Here is an 11,490-nt window from a genome sequence, read left to right as displayed (position 1 = left end):
TCCCAGGCTCCCCCCATGTGGGGTGATGAAGCAGGTATGAACCTCCATTCCATTTGGCGATTCGTTATTTCAGTGAGCAGCTTGGGGTTCGTCAGAAGTTCGGCCACGGCTTCACGGAGCTCCCTGTCGGCCCCGTGGAAGTTAGTGGCGTTATCCGAGTACATCACCTTGGGACAGCCTCTTCGGGCGGCCATCCTTCTGATTGCCATGATAGCCGCATCACTCTCTAGGGATGAAGCGAGCTCGATGTGTATTGCTCGCGTCGTTAGGCACGTGAATAGGGCGCCGTATCTCTTCTCTCGCCGGCGGCCTATGGTCACTGTCATAGGCCCAAAGAAGTCTAGGCCACAGTGAGTGAACGGAGGCATGCGGTACGCTAGCCTGGCTTCAGGCAGTTGACCCATGAGTGGCGCGCGTGGTTTACTGCGTGCCGCTTGGCACGCGGGGCATTCACGCGCTATCTTCTTCGTCCTATTTCTGAGCTTCAATATGAAGAACCGAGCTCTGATATCCGCTAGGGTTCTCTCCACGCCCGGGTGTCCACCCGTCGTGTGGTAGTGCGAGATGAGGAGGCGCACATATTGGCAATCGCCATCTAAAACGGGCGGCGCGACGCTTCCTGTCGCGACGCCCTCTGCGGCCTGCAGTCGGGTTCCCATTCGGATTATGCCTTCGCCGTCTAGGAAAGGGCAAGTCGCGTGCAGGCGACTTCCCGGTGGGATGGGTTTCTTTGTTTTAAGCATCTCGAGCTCCTCTCGAAAGGCGGTTTCTTGTGATCGTCTGATCCAGCTTACTTCGGCTGCTAATGTCTCGGTGGCGCGCAACTCGCGGTCCCCGCCCGGTTGTGCTGCGGGGACCGTGCGGCGGCATCGTGCGATGAATCGCTGCATCCATGCTGTGGTCCGGATGAGTTTTATCCAGGAGGAAAAACGCTCCGGCCGGGGAAGGGCCTCTTCCCTATTCGCATGACCGACGAAGTGGCGCGTCGGTTTTGCCTCTAACTGGTCCCCGGACGGCTTGATAAGGGCTTTCTCCTTAGGCCATTGGGCCTCCGGGCTGCGTAGGAATCGTGGGCCGTTGAACCACAATCCACCGGGCCCTAGGTCGGGAGGGTCCTTGTCTCGGGTCCCCAGGTCAGCGGGGTTGTCTTTCGTTGGGACCCATCTCCACTCCGTCAGGTTCGTCAGTTCGTCGATTTCTCCGAGGCGGTTGGCCACAAAGGTGGAGTACTTCAGGGGGTCAGTCCGGATCCAACATAGGACTGTGCTGGAGTCCGTCCAGTACACGGTGCGCGTAATGTTGGCCCGGCTTTCTTTCTTCAGGGTGGCGGCCATACGGGCCGCTAGCAGCGCGGCTTGTAACTCTAGCCGCGGCACAGAGAGTGGTCTCAGCGGAGCCACTTTGCATTTTGCCATTACGAATTTCGCTGACTCGTTGTTCGTAAAATACGCGACGGTGCAGCAGGCTTGTTCCGATGCGTCGCAAAATACGTGTAGGGTTATGGGGTCCGTTTTAGAGCGCAATGAGCAGCGCGGGATCGCACAACCGTTCTCGCTCAGGAGCTGTAGCCATTCTTGCCATTTCTCCACGTGGTCGGGCGTCAGGGGTTGATCCCATCCCGTATTGGATCGCCATACGGCTTGTAGCAGTATCTTCGCCCGGATCGTAAGGCAGGCTATGAAGCCCACCGGGTCGAAGATGCTCATGGCCGCACTCAGCATCTCGCGCTTCGTGGGCCTCCGTGGTATTGCAGGTATTCCTTCTTCGTGGTTGAACACGAAGTTGTCACTCCGAGGGTCCCAGACAATTCCCAGGATACGCTCCGTTGTGATCTCGTCGCCGATCGTGATGGCGGTGTTGGCGCGGTCTTCGTGCTTCACGTTGTCCAGGACGGCCGCCCGGTTTGAGGCCCACCCTGTGAGCTGGAATCCCCCACGGCTGAGTACGAGGGTTACGTCCTGTACCAGCCGTGCGGCGGCTTCTTCGCTATCCACGGCATCCAAGTAATCATCCATATACATGCGTTTTTCTATGGCTTCGGCGGCTTCTGGATATTCCGCGGCGTGGGCTTGTGCCACTTGATTCCTCACAAACTGGGCACTGCTCGGGGAGCACTTGGCCCCAAACATCATCGAGGTGAGCATGAACGTCGATGGGTCCTCATCCTCTTCTAGTCTCCACAGGAACCGTTGGGAGTGGCAATCGGCCTCCCGGATCCTGATGCGCAGGAACATCTCCCTGATGTCTGCGGCTATGGCGACTCGGCCCTCTCTAAATCTGATCAGGTTACCCAGCAGGGATGAGAGCAGGTCTGGGCCGGTGAGAAGATGCTCATTCAGAGACGTTCTTTGAAATTGCGCGGCTGCGTCGAACACTACCCGAATTTTGCCCACTTTATTCGGGTTTGTTACCGCAAAATGCGGCAAGTACCATTTGCGTGGATGATACGCGTCAATCTCTTCAGGTTTGAGTTGAATCGCGTAACCCTTGTTTACGTAGTCGGTTATCTTGGCCCGATAGGCGTTGGCCAGCCCGGAGTCCTTGCGCAACTTCCTTTCTAAGGAGCGCAAACGGGTTAAGGCCGCTAGGCGATTGCAGGGCAGAGTGTCGCCGTCCTTTGCCCATAGCAGGCCAGTCTCCCATCGGCCGGATGGGAGCTGTCTGGTGGAACTGCTCATTATCTCCTCCGCGCGCACGTCCACGACGCGGCGTCTCTCTCCTATAGAGACTCCCAATGAGTCTACTGCAAAGCTTTGTTTCACTAGTTCTTCTAGCTTATTGTCGTTTGGACTGTGTTCGGCGTGGAAATTCGGGTGTACGGTCCCTCCGTACGTCACTGGGCCTAGGGCGGTGTTCACTGTCATCAATCCATCCTCCCTTATCACAGGCGGGCCGGTGGACACGATGAGTGTGGCGTTGTCAAGACCGATGAGCATTCTCGGCTTGACGGTGGCTTCCCTTGCAGCTTGCGCACTACTCCGGTTCCGGTGTGGTAGATCCATTGACTTGATGGTTTGCGCGTTTATTTTGAATTCACAGCTGCCCGACACAATGGTGACACTTATACGTTGTGAACACAGAGTGTCCATTGCACCACTCGCGCCCGAGATAACCAACTCTTCCTTTGGTCCCGTTACACCGATCGCCCGGGCGATGTCCTCTTCCACCAAAGTGACGGATGATCCTTCATCCATCAATGCGTGAATGTTTATTGTGCCCCGTGGGCCTTTTAAGGTAACCGGCACTACCTTGAATGTAATTGGCACTTCGGCTCTTTTGGTGAGCAACACTTGCTCATTGTCCGCGGGCGCTGCTGGCCCGCTTCGGTTTTTATGTAACAGCCGGTGATGGCTCCGTCGGCACTCGTTGCATTTCGCGGCAACACAATCGGGCGAACGATGGCCCGACTCGAGGCATTGAAAGCACACTGCTTTGTCTCTCACGATTGCCCACTTTTCTGTATATGTCCTTTTCGCGAACTCGCGACACTGCACCAAGCTATGGCGGTTCGAGTCACAATACACGCACTGAGGTTCTTGTGTCACCAATACATGACGTTGCGGTGTACGCTTGTCCTTCCGGGCGTTCTCGGCGCGCCTATCGCGCTTATCCGCTCGCGCGTTCTGACCATGCGCGGGCATGTCCAGCCCACCTGATGACGGCACTACACTTGTGAGCTCTCCCATCCAGTTCGCGAAGTCGTAAATGCTGGCCTTCCTAGGCCTGCTCATCCGGTGGCTGAACCAGAGCCACTTCAGGGGCATCGGCAGCTTGGCGACGAGTTCTGATAGCAGCTTCGGGTCGGCGAGGTAGTAGGGGTCGATCCCTTCGACGGTGGTGATGACGTTTCGGATGGCGATCGCGAAGTCCATTACTGCTTCCACCGAGGCGTCGTTCTGGAGGCGGGGCAGTTTGTAGGCCTGATGTAAGGCCCCGCTTATGAGGAATTCCGGGCTTCCGAAGTTGGCCTCCAACAGGCGGAGGATGTCCGGCACGTTCCGAGGGTGTAGTAGTAAACCCGTTACAATGTGGCGCGCGCGTCCTTCCAAGGCGCGGCGCAGCCTCCCAATGTTGTCAGCGTCACCAAGGCCCCACCGCTCCGTTGACTGATCGAAGGAGGCCTTGAACGTCTGCCACTCCAGTGGCTGACCGCTGAATGCCGGCAGGTCCGGCGGTGAGCCCGCACAGCGCGGGGCATGATCCCTCACAGTGTACGGCGATGAATAGGCGTGCACCTCGCCGGCACGCGGTAGCTGCGAGGCTGTAGGCCGCCCTCGGACGACCCATTCTTGCACCGGGTCTTGGTATAAGCCCCCCGGTGTTCTCGACGCGTAGTGGTTTGGCTGCTCCCGGCCATCCCGTCTCAGCGCTGGTTCGCAGACGTCGCGATCTCTCAGCGCGTGGTGCGCCGCGGTGGGGTGACCCGCCCGCGGTTCAAGGTAGTCGTCCCTCAGAGGCGCGGTGTCGATCGGCCGTTCACAGCCGTCTCGCCTATACGCCGGCTCGCGACCGTCGCGATCTCTCAGCGTATAGCGCGCCGCGGCGAGTTCATTCGTGCGCGGCTCGAATCCGTCCTCAATGGAGCGTAGTGGTAGGGCTGCTCGCGGCCTCGCGTTCGTAGCGTGCCGCGGTGAGATAACTCGCCCGCGGTTCGGTGGCGCCATCCCTCAGTGGTGCGACATCGATCGGCCGCTCACGGCCGTCTCGTACGTGCGCTGGCTCGCGACTGTCGCGATCCATCAGCCCACGGTGTGCCGCGGCGAATCCATTCGCCGGCGGCTCGGTGACGTCATCCCTCGGCGACGTGTAGCGGTAAGGCTTCTCGCGGCCTTCCCGTACGTGGCGTGCCGCGGCGAGCGCACTCGCCCGCGGCTCGGTGATGTCATCCCTCAGCGACGTGTAGCGGTAAGGCTCCTCGCGGCCTTCCTGTACGTGGCGTGCCGCGGCGAGCGCACTCGCCCGCGGCTCGGTGATGTCATCCCTCAGCGACGTGTAGCGGTAAGGCTCCTCGCGGCCTTCCCGTACGTGGCGTGCCGCGGCGAGCGCACTCGCCCGCGGCTCGGTGATGTCATCCCTCAGCGACGTGTAGCGGTAAGGCTCCTCGCGGCCTTCGCGTACGTGGCGTGCCGCGGCGAGCGCACTCGCCCGCGGCTCGGTGACGTCATCCCTCAGTGGTGCGGCATCGATCGGCCGCTCATGGCCGTCTCGTACATGCGCTGGTTCGCAGACGTCGCGATCCATCAGCACACGGCGCGCCGCGGCGAGTTCACTCGCCAGCGGCTCGATGTCGTCCTTCCTGGGGTTTGCCGCGGCGGAGGCCTCCGCCCGCGGTTCGGTGTTGGGAGTGCTGTCCGAGGCCCCTTCTCCTGAAGAGGCATTGGCAGTCGTCACGGCAGCGAGCATGTCCCTCAGCTCGTCGTACTGCCTCTGCTGTGCTGTGGTGTTTTCTTCCATCTGTCGCTGCAGGGTACCACAGGTCACGGTACCTGCCGACGAAGTGGAATCTCCGTCCTTGTCCCGCTGTTGATCTTCAGGCTCCGTACCGGCGATCCGACGCGCTGTCGAGCGAGTCGAGACTGGAGATCGGTCGACCGGCATGGTGACTGGAGGCGGCAGGAGACGATCCGGACTCTCGAAGGACCAAAATGTATCCGACAGCCCTCAATATCGTGGGGGGTCGGCGCGGCTTCGTCTTCCTGGTTCCTCGCAATCGGCCCACCCGGCGTAAACGGGAGGCCTGGGAACCCGGCACGCGGCGATGAAAGCACCGAAAGCTAGGTCAACCTCAGTAGTCCTGAAAAGGACTTTCCACCCGGTCCAAGTGGTAAAAAGAGGCGAGCGCAGTCGGAGCGATCAAGGCGGCGGCCACAGCAAGGAGCGAAGACCGAGCGGGAGGCGGCGGCGGACTCGGGAGCACAGCACAGAAATAAAACACTCGTGTCGGAGGACAGCAGAGAACTGATTTATTCTTTCAAGTTACACGGCTTATAAAGCGTCGCTCGCCGCGCTAGACGAGTTGCCCCGTAGCGCCGCGCAGATTGGCTCGAGGCGGCGCGGGTGGCTATCCCCACCACTGCCGGCCCTGCAGTAGCCACGAGCGGCGTAAATACGGGCGCGTTATGCGCGCGCGGGCCATTTCGCTACTAGCCACGACGAGCGAAGCACGTGTAACCAAACAAGCATGTAAATATTACAATAATACATAGTAAAACAAATATCGACAGTATATAAATTTCTATATATTTTCCCGGCATAGGTCGAGGCCGAACCCGCAAGTGACAACTGCGTCTTTATTAAGGGTTCAGCACTCGACTTACAGCTATGCCGGGCCCTATATTTATTGATAGCAACATTTTATTTTTATTTTATTTTAATTTATACAAATAATGCGGCCAACGTGGCCGTTCCTATGGGGCGTTCATGCGCGTCCGGAACACCTATGTACAATGTGCAGATATCACGCATTGAAAATATTCAAAAAAAATTCGTAAAGTTCATGTGTTTCCGGTTGAAACTTGAGTTTAAATCTGACCAGTATATTCATATATGTAAAAAACATCACCTACTGCCTCTGCAAAAACGTCGTGAAATAGCGGATATAATTTATTAACTTAAAATTGCCTCTGGTTCAATTGACTGTCCTGAACTACTTTGCAAACTTTCTATCAATGTTCCTTCCAAAGTTTTAAGAAATAACCCTCTTCTTCACATACCTCTTGTTTCATCTAATTATAGGCAAAATTCATATTTATGGCGAACTTTTAATAATTTTAATGTACTAAATAAATCATTTAACATAGATTTATTTGAAAATAATCTTAATAACGTGCGGCGTTTGCTTTCAAAATAACTCGTAGTATTTTTTTCTTTTCTTTTAAATTTACATTTAATTACTATTCATTTTATGTTCGAGAATCTTTTTTAACTTACTGTGATGCTACTTGTGAAAACCTGTAATTGGCTTATTTGTTATTTGTTTTGTTATATAAATATGATATCATTATAGCTGTTGGTTATCCAAATAAATAAAAATAAAAAAATAAAAATAAAAAATTTGTTCAATACCTTTTTTGTTAATCATCATATTGATTTCATTTTATGTATAACTCTACTCCATTATGTTACAAATGTATCGAAGATATTAAAATATTTTCCGCGGAACTCATTTAATAATAATTCACATTTGTCTTTGTTTCCCCACCGCGCAAACAGCATGCATCACAATTCATTTGCTATTTGCTCCACAGTTTGGCCCATTTCACATGTGCAGCGCGTATCCATGCGACATCGCATAGTCAGTAGAATTGTATTTGTGTGTGTGAGAAGGGGATGGGGACTGCGGAACTATTTCATTCCTAAAGTATCGATTCGAATATTCGAATATCGATTCGAAGTTACGGGATCATGTATATATATAAATATACATACAAATTTCATTGTATGTATATATATATATAAATAAACATACAAATTTCATTTGTATTTTCCAAATTATATACCTAACTTCTTTAAAATTTCATAACCTTGATTCATTGACACACAGAAAAGATATCTTCAATCAGATCCTGCTTTACAAAACTGTAAATAATAAATTTGATTCCCCAGAACTAATTAATCTACTTGCATACCATGTCCCCTCTAGACGCACTAGACTGATATTTTCTATCTTCCTAACATTAATTCTGAAGATGTTTTTTAAATAAACTTAAACTTACTGTCTTTTTTTTTTAAGTTGCTTTTCATCGGTTTTTTGAATCCCTTGAAATATGTAGGTACGTAAATATATTTTACCTTTAAAAAAATGGTTTGTGCACTTGATCATGTTTTTTATTCTTTTTTATTTTAACTCTTACTTTTTAATTACTTTAAGTAAGTTTTTTTATTAATGTTAATATTATTTCCATTTATGTAAATACTAACTAGAAACTTTTAACATAACTTTTTTACTTCGATTTTAATTATTTAATTACTTTCATTTATGTTTTTTTTCCCTTACAATATTGTACTTAAAAAATTCAAATAGTTAATTGATAAACTTAGCATGTAATATAATATGTAAACTTCACCGGTCCATTAGAGTTAACTCTAAATTTATGTACTATAAAACCACATTATTAACACATTATAGAATTTATACAATGGTTTCAATATGTCGGTACAAATATATACATTTATATATAATGTGTACAATTACATTATGAGGATAACTTTTACTGTACAATAATAATATTTATGCTAAGTACCTACTTGTTACAATGTATCAGTATTATTGTACATGTTAGGGAGGGGGACTAAATATATTGTGTGAGGGTGTGTATTTACTAAATATATTGTGTATTCATGTATGGGTGTGCATATATGTGACAATGTGTAGTGAATATAAGTTGACTTATTGAACAATGATTTTCAAAAAATAATTGTTTTTTTCAAACCTTTATGAGGAAAGCTATCAACCACCTTATCAATCGATTTAAAATTGTTAAGAATGCTCTGGCCTAAAATCCAAATTCAAAAATATGTAAAAATTTCAACAAAGTAATAAAAAACAAAAATATAAATAAATATGTAAGTACTCATATACACACATACGATTACATCATTAAATTATTATTGAGAATAATATTCCGGCACCCTCCAACATACCCGTCAAACAGCTGTTCCAATACATGAAGGTGCTGGATATGAGACAACTGTACCTAAAAGAAGCACTTACACGCTTTTGGTCGAACAATGAGGAGAGGTCTCAGCAAAATGTCCGTACGAGGTTTTCCCAAAGCATGAATTATGACATACCCAAAACCCGTACGACTTTTGCTCTTTCTTTTGCTTTTGGAGAATCTTTGTGAACACCATATGCTCCAACTAGGTAGCGGACATAGAATGATGATGATGATGATGACTTTTGATAGGTTGACTATCAAACAATTAGTAAAAAGTTAGTGCAAATACCGCTTTTTCGCTATTTCGATCAACTCTATTTGATGTTCAAACGTGTATCTTGAAAAGAATTGGTCCAAAGAAAAAAAATCTATGAACATTTTTAATAAATTTTATTTTCTTAGGCTTTCATATTTTTTATATTAAATCTATAGGGACGTAATTAAGAGCAATGTCTTTATAATTGTCATGGTATTGTTTATAAAACTGGTTCATAATATTTCCAGTTTTCTGCGAAATTCATACATTTTTTCATAAAATACTGCTGCGATAATATTTTATATGGCAGCGCGCTCCTCCCGCTGCCACGTTTTGGATACCACTGATTGAAATTACGCCACTAGCTAGCGGGGCGGTACGGCGGGCGGTCGGGAGAGGGATGAGCGAGTTCGTAAACAATATACAGCGTGTTTGTTAATTTATTTGAATTAATTTTAAAAACTAATAATATTTTACAAAATAATATAGAAAAAAAATCACACAGCTCAATCTTAATGTGTTTAAAATTGTTGGTATGTTTCCCAAATAAAATACAATAAAGTATAACACGGCACGAATTCCTTTTATCGGTTACATAGGTAGATATATTATACAATTTTACAGAATACGACGACTAAAAATAATACAAAATAGTAATTTCTATTACTCCACAGTAACTCCATGGCAAAAAAACTTTGAAAAATCACTAAATCCATTATCACCAAACCCCTATCAGAACCTAATGGTGCATAGGCCAGTGCATTGTTAATTTGAATGTATATATGATTTAAATCATTATATAGACATAATAAAGTAATAATTGCATACAATAAACATTAACGTATGCGAGTGTATAAGTCCTTGTTTACACCTTCAACTTTAGTAAGCAGAAAATTAACTATCAACAAAATTACCAAAACAATCAAATTATACAAAAAAAAAAAGATTTTTTTTTTGTACAATTTGACTGTCTAGTTTCGGCTACAAAATGTTTCCCTCTTTAGGGTTATTTAACAAGTAAACATACATAATACATATATTATATATTCGGTTGTGTAAGCAAATACAGTGGATTACAAAACAGTATTTTTTATTCTCAAATAAAAATTATATATTACGATGATCCACAATATTAGATTTGCAAACATCTAAAATAATACAATGACATTATGTTCATCACCATCAAACTCTTATTCGCACCCAATGGTGCATAAGGTACTGGAGGTGCAAGTAATGATGTACCGCGGGAAAATTCCCGAAAGCGTAATTCCTTTAAAAAAACAATATTTTGGTCAATAAATGAGTAGATCTTTTGAAATTTCTAATTTCGTATATTATTTCAATTCAATTTAACTTTATTACGTTCACTGCCCCTTTCACTGTGAGTTTGAAAGATTATATGGAGGGTCTTAGTCGGATATTGTCATTCATCCTTATGAACATACATGTGTATATTGCAAGCATAAATGGTAGCAAAAACGATATTTACTTGTATCGCAATAAATTCGAGATGCACGGCGGTAAAATCTCCGCGGTATTTTACGGTAATTTTCGATAAGAAATGAATATGACGTACTAATTTTTATTTTTCGAAGATGCAACAAATACAAGTAGCTTTGTTTTAGGACACGTTACATGACAGTGAAAACCAGGTTTAGATCCATCGGGTGGTTTTCAAGATTTATTATAAGTATGGGACGTTCAAGGTCATTCGGTGTGTACTTTTTTAATTTTTTTGACAAAAAAAGTTATCATATTTTGAAACTTAACAGGATCGGTGGACATAATGCCCTTAGCCCTCCCGTGCCTAAGGGGGGTATCTGGGGTCCCCCAGGTAGCATATTTGTTCAATACCTTTTTTGTTAATCATCATATTGATTTCATTTTATGCATAACTCTACTCCATTATGTTACAAATGTATCGAAGATATTAAAATATTTTTCCGCGGAACTCTTTTAATAATAATTCACATTTGTCTTTGTTTCCCCCCGCGCAAACAGCATGCATCACAATTCATTTGCTATTTGCTCCACAGTTTAGTGATCTTTGATACTTCGGTCAATCCAGTTTACGCGAGTAAGATTTTGCATGCTAAGGGTGTTTAGAAAAAAGTATTATTATGACTAATAATTTCAAATAAACATAATTTTTATATTTAGCTTTCTGGATATTGCGCATTGGATTTTGCATACAAAGGTGTTTTTTGAATAATAAGTGAATTTTTTAAAATTTATAAAACCTTTTTTTACTTCACCAATCTCAAAATGAGTAGAAAAAAATTGACGGATGATGTCATTGAGCAGCTTCTAAACGATACGGATATTGAAGTGTCTTCCAGTGATGACAGTGATTTAGAGTAAGAATCTTCAGATGATGTTTCTGAAACAGATGACTTTGTAATCGAAGATTACGATGAATCTGATTATTTCGACCAGGATAGTGTTAATTTAGAAGAAAACAGCCAAAATGACGGAGAAAACGTCTTCGCTTCTAAATCGGGTTACCAATGGAGCAATATTCTACCTTCTACTTCAACAACACGTTCCCATAACATAATTAGTCCTACGTCCAAA

At 46.4% G+C, this 11,490-nt stretch overlaps 1 protein-coding gene across 1 annotated transcript; it reads right to left on the bottom strand.

Annotated features, from left to right (window-relative positions):
- Window positions 1-42: 42 nt before the first annotated feature.
- Window positions 43-5,598, bottom strand: LOC148271689 (uncharacterized; the record flags this gene model as incomplete). The annotated part of the gene is made up of 2 exons (XM_088241050.1): window positions 4,698-5,598; window positions 43-4,597 (listed from the first exon to the last, which is right to left on the bottom strand). Coding segments are annotated over exons 1-2 (5,456 nt in total), but the record flags the coding sequence as incomplete, so codon positions are not given.
- Between the last annotated feature and the right edge of the window lie 5,892 nt (window positions 5,599-11,490).

The sequence above is a fragment of the Micrasema longulum genome, unplaced genomic scaffold (assembly GCF_059751315.1).
Source record: "Micrasema longulum isolate JH-2025_06_02 unplaced genomic scaffold, ASM5975131v1 h1tg002724l, whole genome shotgun sequence".
In the NCBI taxonomy this organism is placed as follows: domain Eukaryota; kingdom Metazoa; phylum Arthropoda; class Insecta; order Trichoptera; family Brachycentridae; genus Micrasema; species Micrasema longulum.
This window is presented reverse-complemented; position numbering and strand designations above follow the sequence as displayed.